This window comes from Melozone crissalis, unplaced genomic scaffold (assembly GCF_028551555.1).
Source record: "Melozone crissalis strain CALT ecotype California unplaced genomic scaffold, PUWL_Pcris_2 ptg000107l_1, whole genome shotgun sequence".
Classification (NCBI taxonomy): Eukaryota; Metazoa; Chordata; class Aves; order Passeriformes; family Passerellidae; genus Melozone; species Melozone crissalis.
In genome coordinates, this window is record NW_026535884.1 from 152,929 (window position 1) to 170,316 (window position 17,388).

Consider the following 17,388-nt stretch of genomic DNA (forward strand, 5'->3'; position numbering starts at 1 on the left):
TCGGGTGGGGGGGCTCAGGTACCACAGCTGAGCCCCATTCCTGCAGGAGATGGAGGAGTGCAGTTGGGGGGCTGCAAGAAAAGGCGACACTGGGGGGGGGTCTTGCAATGGTGGGGGTGAGGCTCAAGCTGGGGGGTGCAATGGGGGGGTACCCAGGAATGGGGGGATGCAATGGGGAGGCCACAGGGGATATTCAGACAGGAGGGGCTGCAGTGGGGGATGCCCAGGAATTGGGGGTGACAAGGGGACACTCAGGCACGGGTGGCAGCAGGAGCAGGGGACACTTTGGGCAATGGGGGTCGCAAAGAGGGGAGACACTTGGGCACGAAGGTGGAAGTGGGGGCTCTGTGCCTCCCTGAGGGGGTTCTGGGAGCCCCCCAAACCCACCTGCTCCTTCTCCTGGTGGCCCGTGAGCTCTCGGCGCCGCTGCTCCAGCTCGGCCGTGGCCTCATCCAGGCTCTGCTGGAGCCCTGTCAGCGTCCCTGCCAGGGCCACCCGCTCCTCCTCCTGCAGCGCCAGGGCCTGGGGGACATCAGGGTAGTGACACAGGGCTGGGGGACATCGGGGGTGGCACAGGGACAGGGGGACATCAGGGCCGCCACCTGCCGCTTCTCGCTCTGGCGCTGCTGCCGCGCCGCCGCCAGATCGGCCACCAGCTCCTCGTGCTCCTGCACCAGCCGGCCCCGCTCGGCCTCCAGCTCCTCCTGCCGGCCCCAAAACCACCAGTGAGCCCCAAAAATCACCAGTGAGCCCCAAAAATCATCACCGAACCCCAAAAATCACCAGCGAACCCAAACAATCCTGCACCCCGAGCATTGTGCCCCAACAAGCAGTGGGAATGTCAGAAATCAAGGGTGCCCCCCAAAAATAACCACTGTGGCCTCAACAGTCAGCACGTGCATCAAAAATCAGCCCTGCACCCCAAAAATCACCACTAAGCCCCAAAACACAACATTTCACCCCAAAAATAAGCACTGGGCCCTCGACAGTCAGCACGTGCATCAAAAATCAGCCCTGCACCCCAAAAATCTACACTTCACTCCAAAAATCACCATTGAGCCCCAAAACACAACATTTCACCCCAAAAATAACCACTGTGGCCTCAACAGTCAGCACGTGCATCAAAAATCAGCTCTGCACCCCAAAACACATTTTATCCCCAAACCCAACATTTCACCTCAACGACCAACATTGTTGCCCAACAATCACCCTTAAAACCCCCAAAATCACCATCACACCCTTAAAACACCATCACACCCTAAAACCCTCCACCACAGCACCCCAAAATCCCAGCGCCGTGCCCCAAATCCAGGAATGTCAGAAATCAAGGTTGCCCCCCAAAAATCACCACCGTGCCCTCAGCAATCACCACGTGCATCAAAAATCAGCTCTGCACCCCAAAAATCTACGTTTCACCCCAAAAATCCCCACTAAGCCCCAAAACACAACATTTCACCCCCAAAATAACCACTGGGCCCTCGACAGTCAGCACGTGCATCAAAAATCAGCTCTGCACCCCAAAAATCTACATTTCACCCCAAAAATCACCATTGAGCCCCAAAACACAACATTTCACCTCAACAACCGACATCGTTGCCCAACAATCACCCTTAAAACCTCCAAAATCACCATCACACCCTGAAAACCTCCACCACAGCACCCCAAAATCCCAGTGCCGTGCCCCCAATCCCTCCCGCAGCCCAAACCCTCGTGTCCCCCCCGCCCCGTGCGCACCTTCTCCCGCTGGAGCTGCTCCAGCTGCTCCCGGTGGGCATCGCGGGCGCTCTGCAGCGCCGCTGCCACCGCGGCCGCCTCGGCCACCGCCACCGCCTGGCGCCGCTCCCGCAGCTCCTGCGCCCGCTCCCGCCGCGCCACGCCCAGCTCCGCTGGGGGACACGGGGACAGCGCGGTCATGGGGACACCACTCAGTGATGGGGACAGGGCGGTCATGGGGACAGCAGAGTCAAAGGGACAGCGTGGTCATGGGGACACCACTCAGTCATGGGGACACCACTCAGTGATGGGGACAGAGCGGTCAAGGGGACAGCGGAGTCAAGGGGACATCACTCAGTCATGGGGACACCCTCAGTCATGGGGACAGTGCAGTCATGGGGACAGCCGTGGTGACGGGGACACCCCTCAGTGATGGGGACAGTGCAGTCATGGGGACAGCGGAGTCATGGGGACACCCCTCAGTCATGGGGACAGTGCAGTCATGGGGACAGCCTCAGTCACACGGACACCACTCAGTGATGGGGACAGTGCAGTCATGGGGACACCCCTCAGTGATGGGGACACCCTCAATCATGGGGACAGCCCTCAGTGATGGAGACAGTGCAGTCATGGGGACAGCCTCGGTCACAGGGACACCCTTTAGTGATGGGGACAGTCTAAGTCATGGGGACAGCCCTCAGTGATGGGGACAACCTTGGTCATGGGGACAGCGCGGTCATGGGGACAGCCTCGTTCATGGGGACACCACTCAGTGATGGAGACACCCTCAGTCACGGGGACACCCTCAGTCATGGGGATACCCCCAGTAATGGGGACACCCCAAGTCATGGGCACATCGCAGTCATGTGGACACCCCCAAGTCATTGGGACACCACTGGTCATGGGGACAGCTTCAGTCATAGGGACACCCCTCAGTGATGGGGACAGTGCAGTCATGGGAACAGCCTCAGTTATGGAGACAGCTTTGGTCCCAGGGACACCCCTCAGTGATGGGGACAGTCTCAGTCATGGGGACACCCCAACTCATTGAGACACCCCTGGTCATGGGGACATCCCAGTGATGGGGACACCCCAGAGCTAATGGGGACCCACCAGTCACTGGAGACAACCCCAGTCAGTGGGGACGCCCTGCCATGAGGACACTCTGTCATGAGGACATCCTCCCATCAGTGGGGACACCCCCAAGTCATGGAGACACCCCCCGTCAAAGGGGAAAAGGGAATGGAGCTGAGGATGAGGATGGACAGGGATGAGGATGGGGATGATGGATGGAGATGCATGAGGATGAAGATGTGTATAACAAATACTATGGATGGGGATGGATGGGATGAAGATGAAGTTGGGGATGGATGGGTGGGAGCTGGCCATGGCCAGGCCAATGGGACACACAGGTGGCCGGGACCCCTCACCCTCCAGCGCCTCCTTGGCCTGGGCCAGTGTCCGGCCTTGGGCCTCCAGCTGCTGATTGCGGGCCTGGAGCTGGGCCAGCTCCTGCTGCAGCTGGAACACGGCGTTCTCCAGCCCCTCCTTCTCCGACCTGCAGGACACCGGGCACGGGGCTGGGCACGGGGCTGGGCACGGGGCTGGGCATGGGGCTGGACCCGCCCCGGCACCCCCTGAGCCCAGCACCCCCTGAGCCCGGCACCCCCCGAGCCGACCCCACCTGAGCCCGGCGGCCTCGCGGTCTCGGTGCCGCTCCTGGCGCTGGGCAGCCGCGATCTGCACGGCCAGCCCGGCCCCGTCCTGGGCCAGCGCCGCCTGCGTCCGGCCCAGCCGCTCCTGCTCCGCCCGGAGCCGCTCCTGCTCCGCCCGCGCCCGCGCCAGCGCCTCGCCCGCCGCGCTCTGCTCCTGCACCGCCTGCGGCACACCGGGGACAGCCCGGGGACAGCTCAGGGACACCAGTTATCGCATCCCCCTCCCAGTTACCCTTGGCACCCTCCCCATCCCTCCCAGTTACCCCAGACACTCTCCCCACCCCTCCCAGTTGTCCCTGGCACTCTCCCATTTACCCCTGACTCCTTCCCATTGGCCCCATGCCCCCTTCCCACCCTTTCCAGTTACCCTTGGCACCCTCACCACTGCTTCCAGTTGCTCCAGCACCCACCCTCGGCACCTCCCCACCCCTCCCAGTTACCCCAGACACTCTCCCCACCTGTCCCAGTTGTCCGTGGCACTCTCCCATTTACCCCTGACACCCTCCCAGTTGCCCCATACCCCTTTCCCATCCCTCCCAGTTACCCTTGCCACCCTCCCCACCCCTCCCAGTCACCTCAGACACTCTCCCCACCCCTCCCAGTTGTCCCTGGCACTCTCCAATTTAACACCTGACACCCTCCCAGTGGCCCAATGCCCCGTTCCCACCCTTTCCCACCCCTCCCAGTTACCCTTGGCACCCTCCCCACCCCTCCCAGTTATCCCAGACACTCTCACCACCGCTCCCAGTTGTCCCTGGCACTCTCCCATTTACCCCTGACACCCTCCCACTGGCCTCATGCCCCCTCCCCACCCCTTCCAGTTACCCCTGACACTCTCCCCACCTGTCCCAGTTGTCCGTGACACTCTCCCATTTACCCCTGACACCCTCCCAGTTGCCCCATACCCCTTTCCCATCCCTCCCAGTTACCCTTGGCACCCTCCCCACCCCTCCCAGTTATCCCAGACACTCTCCTCACCTCTCCCAGTTGTCCGTGGCACTCTCCCATTTACCCCTGACACCCTCCCAGTGGCCCAGTGCCCCCTCCCCACTTCACCCAGTTACCCTTGCCATCCTCTCCACCCCTCCCAGTTGTCCCTGGCACTCTCCCGTTTAACCCTGACACCCTCCCAGTGGCCTCATGTCCCTTTCCCACCGCTCCCAGTTACCCTTGGCACCCTCCCCAGTTGCCCCCGCGGTGCCCACCTGCCCCAGGCTGTGGCGCAGCCGCTCGTGGAGCCCGCGCAGCTCCCGCAGCTCCTCCCGCAGCCCCCGCCCGTCGTCCCGGGGGTCCCGCAGTGTCCTCTCCAGGTCCCGCCGCTCGCTGCCGGGCCTGGGGCCGCTCTCCAGCCGCGCCCGCAGCAGCGCCAGCTCCCGGCACAGCTCCCGGCTGCGCAGCCGGCCCCGCTCCCGCTCCTGCTCCAGCCGCTCCAGCCGCCGGCCCAGCTCCGCCTTGTCCCGGGCCAGCCCGGCCGCCAGCTCGCTGGTCTTGGCCAGCGCGTCCCGCAGCCGCGACTCCTCGGCCTCCGCCGCCCGCCGGGCCTCCGCCAGCTCCCCGCAGCTGCCCTGAGCCTGAGAGCGGGCACCGGCTGGCACCGGGGGCACGGCGGGGCGGGGACAGGGGGAGTACTGGGGGCAGGGGGAGCACCTGGGGCAGGGGGGGCACCTGGGGCTAGGGGAGCACCTGGGTACACGGGGGGGCACCTGGGGCTTGGGGAGCACCTGGGGCATGGGGGTCACAGGGAGCACCTGGGGCATGCGGGGCACAGGGGGCATCTGGGGCTTGGGGAGCACCTGGGGCATGCGGGGCACAGGGGGCATCTGGGGCTTGGGGAGCACCTGGGAGCACGGGGGTCACCTGGGGCTTAGGAGTACCTGGGGCATGGGGGCACACCTGGGGCTCATCTAGCTTGGGGAGCACCTGGGGCACGGGGAACATGGAGGGCACCCGGGGCGTGGGGAGTACCTGGGGCATAGGGGGCACTTGGGGACACCTGGGGTATGTGGGGACACCTGTGGAACCGGGCCATGGGGGCAGCTGGGGCACGGGGCTGCACCCAGGGCAGGCCTGGCACTCCTGGGGGAGTGCACCTGTACCCATGGGATGCACCTGTACCCATGGGATGCACCTGTACCCGTGCCCGGCCCCGCTGTGGGGCGGGTCCCGGTGCCCACCTTGCCCAGGGCCTCTTCCAGCGCCTCCTGCTCGCCCCGGGCCAGCTCCGCCTCCAGCAGCGCCCGGCTCAGCTCCTCCCGCGCCTCCAGCAGCTCCCGCTGCGCCCGCGCCCGCTGCGCCTCCAGCTCCTGCACCTGCTGCTGGCTGTGCGGGGACAGCATAGCCCGCCTGTGCCCACCTGTGCCCGCCTGCATCCCCTGTGCAGCCGCCTGTGCCCCCCGAACCCTCCTGTACCTACCTGAACTCTCCTGTACCCGCCCACACACCCATCCGTGCCCCCTGTACACCCATCTGTGCCCACCTGTGCCCTCCAGCACCTGCCTATGTGCACCTGTATGCACCTGAGCCCACGTGCACCCACCTACAGCCACCTGTGCCCACCTACACCCACCTGTGTCTATCTGAACCCTCTTGTACCCCCTGCACACCCTGTACCCACCCATAACCCACATCCACCTGGGTCCCCACTGCACCTGCTAGTGCCCACCTGTGCCCCCTGTGCCCACCTGTGCCCCCAGGGCCACCTGTGGTCATCTGAACCCTCTTGTACCCCCCGCACACCCTGTACCCACCCTGACCCTGCACACACCTGGGTCCCCACCTGATCCCTCCTGTGCCCACCTGTGCCCACCCATGCCCCGTGCCCACCTGTGCTGCAGCTGCTCGTGGGCAGCCTGGGCGTCGCGGGCAGCCTGGTCCCGACAGTCCTGCAGGCTCTCGCTGCGGCGCCGCAGCTGCTCCCGCTCCTGCTGCAGGGCCCCCGCACGCTGCTGCTCCTCTGCCAGCGCCGCCTCCGCGCGGCACAGCTCCCTGCGGACACACGGACACGGACACACGGACATGGATACATGGGCACAGCTCCCTGCGGACACACGGACACGGACACATGGACACACGGACACATGGACACATAGGCACAGCTCCCTGCGGACACACGGACACGGACACATGGACACATGGACACAGCTCCCTGAGGACACACGGACACCGACACACGGACATGGATACATGGGCACAGCTCCCTGCAGACACACGGACACGGACACATGGACACACGGACACATGGACACATGGGCACAGCTCCCTGCAGACACATGGACACACAGACATGGGCTCATGGATACATGGACACAGGCACATAGGCACATGGACACACGGACACATGGGCACATGGGCACAACTCCCTGCGGACACACGGACACAGACACACAGACACACGGACACATGGACACACGGGCACAGCTCCCTGCAGACACACAGACATGGACACATGGACATGGACACAGCTCCCTGCAGACACATGGACACACAGACATGGGCTCATGGATACATGGACACAGGCACATAGGCACATGGACACACGGACACATGGGCACATGGGCACAACTCCCTGCGGACACACGGACACCGACACACGGACACACGGACACATGGACACATGGGCACAGCTCCCTGCGGACACACGGACACAGACACACAGACACACGGACACATGGGCACAGCTCCCTGCAGACACATGGACACACAGACATGGGCTCATGGATACATGGACACAGGCACATAGGCACATGGACACACGGACACATGGGCACATCGACACATGGACACATGGGCACAAGGGTACATGGACGCATGGATACACGGGCACACGGACACAGGCACACGGGCACAGGGACACACGGATGCACAGGGACACATGGATATACAGGGACGGACACACGGACAAACAGGGACACACAGGACAGACAGAGGGGCGGTACCTGCGCAGCCCCTCGGCCTGGGCCCGCAGCTGGAGCCCCTCCCGCTGCGCCTCCTCCTGCGCCCGCCGGCAGCTCCCGGCCTCGGCTCCCAGCTGCTCCAGCCGCTGCTCCAGCATCCCCAGCTCCCGCCGCAGGCTCCCGGCCGCCTCCCGGCCCGCCTCCGCCTGGCTCCGGGCCTCCTGGGGGCCAGCCTTGATCAGATCCCATCCTCATCCCCATCCTTCCCATCCTCACCCTCATCCCCATCCCCATCCCCATCCCCATCCCCATTCCCATTCCCATTCCCATTCCAATTTCTTTTCCCATTGCCATTGCCATTGCCATTGCCATCGCCATCCCCATTCCCATTCTCATCGCCATTCCCTTTCTCATTCCCTTTCCCATTTCCATCCCATCCCATCCCCTCCCATCCCATCCCATCCCATCCTCCTCCTCCTCCCAGCTCACCTGCAGCTGGAGCTGGCGCCGGCTCAGGGCCGCGTGGACGGCAGCAGCGGCGGCGCTGGCAGAGAGGCTGCGGAGAGGGGACACGGCAGGACACGGAGGGGACACAGCGGGACATGGGAGGGACACGGCGGGCACAGGGAACTCGGGGTCATCTGCCAGCACCGCCTGTTCCCGGGAAAATCCAGGGGAAAGTGAGGCAGGGAAGGGAATTAAGTCAGTGAAGGAGGGAACCAAGTAAGGAAGGGGAGATGGAGTCCAGGGAAGGGGAAACTGAGGTGGGAAATGGGAAATCAAATAAGGGGGAAAGGGAAACTGAGGCAGGGAGGGCAAAACTGAATCAGGGAGAGGGAATAAGGAAATACAAAAATGAATCAAGGAAGGGGACACTGAGACAGAGAGGGGACACTGACACAAGGAGGGGACACTGAGGCAGGGAGGGGACACTGAGGCAAGGGGGGGGATACTGAGGCAAGGATGGGACACTGACGCAAGAAGGGGACACGGAGGCAGGGAGGGGACACTGAGGCAGAGAGGGGACACTGATGCAAGGAGGTGACACTGAGGCAGGGAGGGGACACTGAGGAAGGCAGGGGACACTGAGGCAGGGAGGGGACACTGAGGCAGGGAGGGGACACTGAGGAAGGCAGGGGACAGTGAGGAAAGCAGGGAACACTGAGGCAGGGAGGGGACACTGAGGAAGGCAGGGAGAGGCCCCTCCTGGCTGTGGGTGCCCCGCGGTGTCCCAGCACCTGGGTGATCTCGTGCAGCGTCCGGCGCAGCAGCTCCAGCTCGGAGCGCAGAGCCTGCACCTGCTCCAGCGTCGGCTCCCGGGCGCGCACGGCCTCCTGTGAGCCCCGGGATGGGATCAGGCCGGGAATGACGGATCTGCATCCCCAAACCCCCACACCTGCACCCACCAGCTCCCGCAGCTGCAGGGTCAGCGCTTCCACCGCCCGCTCCTTCTCCTCATCCTCGCTCCGGCGCCGCTCCAGGGCTGCCGTCAGCTCCGTCAGCCTGGCCAGGAGAGAGCCGGCATCCAGCATCCAGCATCCAGCATCCAACATTCAACATCCAACATCCAGCATCCAACAGCCAACATCCAGCATCCAGCATCCAACATTCAACATCCAACATCCAGCATCCAACAGCCAACATCCAGCATCCAGCATCCAGCATCCAGCATCCAACATCCAACATCCAGTATCCAACATCTAACACCCAATGTCCAACATCCAACATGCAACATCCAACATCCAGCATCCAACATTCAACATCCAGCATCCAACATCGAGCATTCAATATCCAGCATCCAATATCCAGCATCCAGCATCCCTGCTTCACATCCCTTCCCATCTGTGCCACAGCCTCAAAACCTTCCCCATGAAACATGCCCTATGACCCTATGGGGGTGCATCCTCCCCCTCCTCGTGCTCCTGCCTCCCATCCCTCTGACCCATATTCCCTTCCCGTCCCTTGCCACATCCCCAAAATCTTCCCTGTGGAACATCCTCCTGTGCTTCTTCACCCCTCCTAGTGCCCCTGCACTCCTCCTGGCAGTCCTGCATCCCTCCTGGCAGTCCTGCACCCCTCCTGGTGTTCCTGCACTCCTCCCGGTGTTCCTGCACCCCTCCTGGCAGTCCTGCATCCCTCCTGGTCCTCCTGCACCCCTCCTGGTCCTCCTGCATCCCCTCCTGGTGCCCCTGCACACCCTCTTGATCCTCCTGCATCCCTCCTGGTGCCCTTGCATCCCATCCCTCTGACTCACTGCCTCCCCATCCCGTACCACATCCCCTGCACTCCCACTCCTCCCCTCGCCCACCGGGTGCCCCCATCCCCGTACCTGGCTGCCAGGGTGTTTTTCTCCAGCTCCGCATCCCGTGCCCGCGCCTCCAGCTGCTCCTGCAGCTGCTCCAGGCGCAGCTCCTGCCGCTCCCGGGCGGCGCCCGCCTGGCTCTCGGCCAGCCGCAGGTTGGCGGCCAGGTGCAGGCAGGCGGCGTGGGCGGCGCGGCCCGTCCGCGACACCTCGTGGCCCAGCTCCGACAGGTCCCTGTGCGGGCGGGAGGCGCAGGGTGGGACCCCCAGGGACCCCCGCAGGGAGGGATCCCGCCCCGGGCCCCGCTGACCTCTCGGTGGTGGCTTTCATGTCCCCAAAGTGGCGCCTGAAGGCCACGAGCTGCCGCCAGAGCGTCAGGAGCCGGCTGTGCTCGTTGCTGAAGTAGGTGTTGAAGGACTGGGGGAGGTGGAGCGAGATCAGGGATCCACCAGGGTCACCAAATTCACAAATATCCCTCCTGGCCGCACCAATCCCCCCACAGTCCTCCACAGCCCCACCCCAATTCTTGAGGGCACGGAGAGCAACTCTTGTGGGCACAGAGAGGGGTGTGGGGGTGACACGTCCCTGCCTCACATCCCCTTCCCATCACATCCCCCAAACCCCCAAATTCTTCTCCATGCAACATCCCCCACGGCCCCACATCCCTGCCAGGGTCCTGTGTAACTGCCCCTGCATCCCCCTGCCTCATCTCCCTTTCCCATCGGTCACATCCCCAAACCCTTCCCCATGGAACATCACCTACGGCCTCCCATTGTCCCTGACACATCCCCCTGCCTCATCTCCATTTCCCATCCCAAATCCTTCCCCACAGAACATCCCCCCGGCCCTGCTTCCCTCCTCAGTGACCCCACATTCTGTTGGGGAAGATGAAACAGGAAAGCCTTATAAATGTGATTGCCTGGCAAAAGATTTTGAGAATATAGAAACTATAAGTGAGATTGAAATGAAAGCAAGCTTTGAGATCCCTCAGTTACTGAACAAGTGGAAAACAATGGTGTAGTGGACTGAAAGTGATCCCCTTTTGATGAAACAATTCCCTCTGCCTGCAGACAGGCCCAAGGGTCAGAGCAGACCCTGCCAGCTTGGCAGAAAGAGCCCAAAGAGGAGTTTTTAAGGTTTAAAATGTAACACAGTATGGTAATGTAGTGATTCTTATAGGCTGTATGTAAATGCTATAGAACTTGTGTCTTGTACTGGATTGGCTAGTGAGAATTGGAATATTCAACCCAGAAGAAGATTTATTGTGTTGTAATGGGAACTTCGCTCTCTTACACTTTTGCTCTCTTACCCCTCTTACTCTCTCATCCTCTCTCCCCCTCTCTTCTCTCAGTCCTGCTCTGAGCTGTGTTTGGCAGCTCCCAGCAGGACCCTGCACTTGGCCCTTTGCAATAAACCCCAAGTTCCTGACCTGGCTGCAGAGATCTCTCATCTCCGTCCATCCCGACTGTGCTACTCCCCTACATTCCAACAATCCCTCTGCCCTGCATCCTCCTCCCATCACGTCCCCCCCATACTCCCCAAACTCTGCTCTTTGCAGCACCCCACGACTCCACACCTCTCTCCATGATCCCACATCCCCTCATCCCCCTGCTGCTGCTCCCTGGTGTCCCATATCCCTTCCCGGGTGTCTCTCACCTCCTCCTCCCGCCTCCACTCCGCCTCCCGCTGCTCCAGCTCGTCCCTGGCCCGTGCCCAATCCGCCGTGAGCTTCCTGATGTCCTCGCTCAGCGCCGCGTTGGCCACGTTGGCCTGTTCCAGCTGCTCCCGCAGCATCGAGTTCACCTGCACCAGGCTGCTGCTCCTGGGATCGGGGATCATCACGGTCAGAATCCCCTGGGAACCCTCACATTCCCACACACTTCTGCTGCTCCTGGGATCCCAAGGGATTACCAGGGTCAGAACCCCCCAGAAATCCCCACATTCCCGCCCACCTCTGCTGCTCCTGGGATTGGGGATCACAGAGCTCAGTATCCCTTGGGAATCCTCACACTCCCCTTGGGATCCTGCCCACCTCGGCTGCTCCTGGAGTCCTAAGGAATCACCAGGGCCAGAATCCCCTGCGAATCCTCACACTCCCACCCACCTCTGCTGCTCCTGGAATCCCAGAGAATCACCGAGCTCAGCATCCCCCGGGAATCCTCACACTCCCCTTGGGATCCTGCCCACCTCTGCTGCTCCTGGGATCGGGGATCACCAGGGTCAGGATCCCCTGGGATTCCTCACATTCCCGCCCACCTCTGCTGTTCCTGGGATTGGGGATCACCAAGCTCAGCATCCCCCAGGAATCCCCACCTTCCCCGGGATCCCACCCACCTCTGCTGCTCCTCCTCCAGGCGGATCAGGGCGTTCTCCAGCTCGTTGCTGCTCTCCTCCTCGGGCTGGGAGCCGCTGGCATCCAGCTGGATCTGTGGGAACACCCCCCCGCTGGCCATCACCCCGATTTGGGATTCGGGGCAGGGCACCCCCAAAGCCTCCCTCACCGTCAGCCTCTCCTGCTCCAGCTCCGTCGCCTTCTCCAGCAGCTGCTGCTCCACCTCCCCGCATTTCTTCTTGTACTGCAACACCTGCGGGAGGGACAGGGGGTGACACCCAATGGTGGGGTGTCCCCAAATTATCCCAGTGCCCCCCTGGGGATGGATTTACCTTGGCTTGGAGCTTCTGCACCAGCTGGGCCTGGCGCTGCTGGCCTTCCTGGTAGGCCTGGAGCTTCCTCTTGTAGGCAGCCTGCTCCTCCTCCAGCAGCCGGCGCAGCTCGATGTTGTGCTGGGCCAGGCTCCGGCTCTCGGCCGCGTCCTCGGGCTCCAGCCGCAGGCTCTGCTCCAGCTGGGACCAGGGGAGACCAGGCTGGCACCTCCACACCCCTGGGCATCCGCTGGCATCCCCATCCACATCCCTGGGCATCCACTGGCATCCCCATCCACATCCCTGGGCATCCGCTGGCATCCCCATCCACATCCCTGGGCAACTTCAAGCCCAGGCTGGCACTCTCACATCCTTGAGCATCCCCCAGCCCAGGCTGGCACCCTCACACCCCTGAGTATCCACTGGCACCCCCATCCACACCCCCGGGCATCCCCCAGCCCAGGCTGGCACCCCCATCCAGAGCCCTGGGCATCCTCCAGCCCAGGCTGGCACTTCCACATCCCTGGGCATCCCAGGCTAGCAGCTCCACACCATTGAGCATCCCCCAGGGCAGGCTGGCACCCCTACACCCCTGGGCATCCCCCAGCCCAGGCTGGCACCCCCATCCACAGCCCTGAGTATTCACTGGCACCCCCATCCACACCCCTGGGCATCCCCCAGCCCAGGCTGGCACCTCCATCCACACCCCTGGGCATCCATTGGCACCTCCACCCACAGCCCTGAGCATCCCCCAGCCCGGGCTGGCACCTCCATCCACACCCCTGGGCATCCATTGGCACCTCCACCCACAGCCCTGAGCATCCCCCAGCCCGGGCTGGCACCCCCATCCACACCCCTGGGTATCCCCCAGCCCCACTTCCAGGGGTTCCACAGCAAATCCCAGCCAGATGAAGGCCCCAATTCCCAAATTTTCCCATTTCGAGAGGATGAATGGGAAATTTTGGGGTGTTTTTAAGGATAACTCAACCCCCAGTCTGTGGGCTCAGCAAAGCCCCTTCCCACTTTGCACAGAGTGGATAAAACATCCTTGGGTACAGGAGTGGAAACTTGCCCAGGGGTATTTTCCTGATATTTGCTTTTATTTTGAATATTGAGGCACAAACTGAGGGATTCCTCCAGTATCCCACCAGTTTGGGGCACGCTCAGCACTGGGAGGGCCAAAACCCTTTGGAGTTCCTGGTTGCCAGGGCAAAGTGCTGGAAAACTGAAGGATTCCCACAGAGAAGGGGGGAGTTCCTTCCCAAAATCCAGCAGGACAAACAAAACAGGGATGGACAAGCCCTGGCAAGCCAGGACTGGTCTGGGCAATTCCCACCACGGGGACACCACGGCTGCCCTGCCCCACACAGGGAATGCCAGGGCTGGAGCTGGCACTGCCCGGAGTTTGGGGTTAAAAAACGGGGATTTGGGACGGTGTTGTACTTGATGGCCAGCGGTGGATTTTGAGGTTGAAAACGGGGATTTGGGGGGGGCTGGCTTGAGGGTGTTGTACTTAATGGCCAGCTGAGTTTTGGGGTTAAAAAGGGGGATTTGGGGGGCTCACGTACTTTATGGCCAGGTCTGGATTTTGGGGTTAAAAAAAAGGGGGATTTGTGGGAGCTCACCTGCTCACTGAGGGTGTTGTACTTGATGGCCAGCTGAGTTTTGGGGTTAAAATTGGGGATTTGTGGGGGCTGGCTGAGGGTGTTGCACTTGATGGCCAGCTCTGGATTTTTGGGGTCAAAAAGGGGATTTGGGGGGGGCTGGCTGAGGGCCTCCCAAATCCCTCCCAATATTTTATGGCCCGCTGTGGATTTTGGGGTTAAAAACAGGGATTTGGGGGGTTCACGTGCTCACTGAGGACATTGTAATGACCACCTGTGGATTTTGGGGTTAAAAAGGTGAATTTGGAGGGGCCAGCTGAGGGTGCTGTACTTGATGGCCAGCTCTGGTTTTGGGGCTGAAAAGGGGGATTTGGGAGGGCTGGCTGAGGGCATTGTATTTTATGGCCAGCTCTGGATTTTGGGGCTGAAAAGGGGGATTTGGGGGGGCTGGCTAAGGGTGTTGTACTTGATTGACAACTCTGGATTTTGGGGCTAAAAAGGGGGATTTGGGAGGGGTGGCTGAGAGTGTTGTACTTGATGGCCAGCTCTGAGTTTTGGGGTTAAAAAGGGGGATTTGGGGGGGCTGGCTGAGGGCATTGTATTTTATGGCCAGCTCTCGATTTTGGGGTTGAAAAGGGGGATTTGGAGGGGCTCACCCACTCACTGAGGGTGTTGTACTTGATGGAGAGCTGCGGATTTTGGGGTTAAAAAGGGGGATTTGGGGGAGCTCACCCTCACCCACTCACTGAGGGCATTTTACTTAGTGGTCAGCTCTGAGTTTTGGGTTAAAAAAGGGGATTTGGGGGGGCTGGCTGAGAGTGTTGTTCTTGATAGCCAGTTCTGGATTTTGGGGTTGAAACTGGGGATTTGGGGGGTTCACGTGCTCACTGAGGGCGTTGTAATGACCACCTGTGGATTTTGGGGTTAAAAAGGTGAATTTGGGAGGGCTGGCTGAGGGTGTTGTACTTGATGGCCAACTCTGAGTTTTGGGGTTAAAAAGGGGGATTTGGGGGACCTCACCTGCTGGCTGAGAGCGCTGTACTTGATTGCCAGCTCTGGATTTTGGGGCTCAAATTGGGGATTTGGGGGGGCTCAGCACTTGCTGAGGGTGTTGTACTTGATGGCCAGCTGTGGATTTTGGGGTTAAAAACAGGGATTTGAGGTGGCTGGCTGAGGGTGTTGTACTTGATGGCCAGCTCTGGTTTTTGGGGTTAAAATGGGAGATTTGGGGGGGCTGGCTGAGGGTGTTGTACTTGATGGTCAGCTGGGGATTTTAGGGTTAAAAAGGGGGATTTGGGAGGCTCATACACTCGCTGAGGATGTTGTACTTGGTAGCAAACTGTGGATTTTAGGGTTAAAAAGAGAGATTTGGAGGAGCTCACCCTCTCACTGAGGGCATTGTACTTGATGGCCAGCTCTGAGTTTTGGGGCTGAAAAGGGGGATTTGGGGGGCTGGCTGAGGGCATTGTATTTTATGGCCAACTCTTGATTTTGGGGTTAAAATGGGGGAATTGGGGGGGCTCACCCACTCGCTGAGGGCATTGTGCTTGATGGCCAGCTGTGGATTTTGGGGCTGAAAAGGGGAATTTTGGGGGCTCACCCGCTCGCTGAGGGCGTTGTACTTGATGGCCAGCTCATCACGCTCAGCCCGGCTCTGGGCCAGCAGGTCCTCAACACGGGACAGCTCCTGCTGCAGGATCCTGTTCTCCTCCTGCAGGGACAGCAGCGAGGCCATGGCCCCTGTGGGATGGGATGGAGAGAGGCAGGATGGGATCCAGGATCCAGGATGGGATCCAGGATGGGATCTGGGATCGAGGATGGGATCTGGGATCGAGGATGGGATCCAGGATGGGATCTGGGATCGAGGATGGGATCTGGGATCGAGGATGGGATCCAGGATGGGATCTGGGATCCAGGATGGGATCCAGGATGGGATCTGGGATAAAGGATGGTATCCAGGATGGGATCTGGGATCGAGGATGGGATCTGGGATCGAGGATGGGATCCAGGATGGGATCTGGGATTCAGGATGGGATCCAGCCCAGGACACAGCCAGGGCATCCTTTGCCACCACGAGCTGCAGCATTTGGATAAAAGATCCTCAGGGACAGGAACAACAACCTGCCTTGGGATCCTTCCCTGATATTTGCTTTGGTTTTAATAACCAGGCACAAACAGGGGGATTTCCACCAAAATCCCACCACCCCTCAGTGTGAATCTCCAGCCCATGGGGAGTGTTCTGCACCCTGGCCTGGCTGGAAATGCCACCTCCCACACTCAGACATTCCAAGGAATGCTGTTTGTGAGGGAAGAGCAGCTGGAAATGCACAGTTGTGGTCAAAAACCCACGGGAAGTTTGCAGTTGTGACTTCAAGGAGGTTCAGATCCACGTTCACCATCACAAAACTGCCAGAGATTTGCAGCTGCAACCACAAAATGGCCAAAATCTGGAGTTTGGGATCACAAAGTGCTGCAGATCAACGGCTGTGATCCAAACCCACCTCATTTTTCAACATAAAACCTCTGTAAATGTGTGTTTGGGATCACAAAATCATGGCAGGTTTATAGATGCAAGGGCAAAACTGCTGTAGATTTGCAGCTATGATCCCCAAAGTGCTGCAAATCTGTGTTTGTGATCACAAAACCCCTGCAGATTTACAGCTGCAGTCATAAAACTGCCACAAATTTGCATTTTGATCCCAAAACTGCTGTAAATTCATGGCTGTGATCCCAAACCCGTTGCAGATTTCCAGTCACAATCCCCAAACTGTTGCAAATTTGTAGCTGATCCCAAACACACTGTAAATTCATGTCTACCATCCCAAAACTGCTGTAAATTCATGTTTATGTTTTTCAAAACTGCTGCAAGTTCATGTTTGTGATCCCAAACACGCTGTAAATTAATGTTTGATTCCAGAACTGCTGCAGGTTTCCAATTACAATCACAAAAATGCTGCAGATTTGTAACTGCAATCACAAAACTGACACAAAATTTGGATTTCTAATGCCAAAACCTCTGCAAATTCATGTCTGTGGTCCCAAAACCGCTGCCAATTGATAATTGTAATAATAAAACTGACACAAACTTGCATTTGTGCTCCCAAAACTGTTGTGAATTCCTATTTGTGATCCCAAAACTGCTGCAGATTTACAGTTACAACAACAGAACTGCTGCTGATTTACAGTTGCAACCACAAAATCACTAAAAATTTGTGTTGGTGATCCCCAAACCCTGCTGCAGATTCACAGCTGTGATCCCCAAACCGCTGTAAATTCGCATTTGTGATCCTCAAACTGCCGTAAAATCGCATTTGCCATCCCCAAACCACCGTAAATTCTCATTTACGATCCCAAACCGCGGCACTTTCCCATTCGCGGCCACAGACCCGCCCCTGATTCTCTGCTGGGATCCCGGAGCCGCCCCGATCCGCGATTTTCCCTTCACAAACCCCTTTGCCCTCCCAAACCCGCTGCCCCAGCGCCATTCCCGACCCCATTCCGACCCCGATCCCATTCCC

The 17,388-nt window shown here is 60.1% G+C and overlaps 1 protein-coding gene across 1 annotated transcript in view; it reads right to left on the reverse strand.

Moving 5' to 3' along the window:
• The window catches only part of CROCC (ciliary rootlet coiled-coil, rootletin), a 30,322-nt gene extending 14,717 nt beyond the window's left edge, over nt 1-15,605 (reverse strand). Inside the window, 19 exon segments of the mRNA XM_054291932.1 lie at nt 388-522; nt 603-704; nt 1,735-1,886; nt 3,144-3,271; nt 3,398-3,591; nt 4,634-4,999; nt 5,603-5,747; nt 6,252-6,413; nt 7,364-7,542; nt 7,811-7,975; nt 8,560-8,655; nt 8,728-8,824; nt 9,651-9,857; nt 9,934-10,040; nt 11,280-11,445; nt 11,958-12,049; nt 12,125-12,208; nt 12,288-12,467; nt 15,471-15,605. Of these exon segments, the coding sequence (XP_054147907.1) occupies nt 388-522; nt 603-704; nt 1,735-1,886; nt 3,144-3,271; nt 3,398-3,591; nt 4,634-4,999; nt 5,603-5,747; nt 6,252-6,413; nt 7,364-7,542; nt 7,811-7,975; nt 8,560-8,655; nt 8,728-8,824; nt 9,651-9,857; nt 9,934-10,040; nt 11,280-11,445; nt 11,958-12,049; nt 12,125-12,208; nt 12,288-12,467; nt 15,471-15,605 (2,892 nt within the window).
• Nucleotides 15,606-17,388: the final 1,783 nt, after the last annotated feature.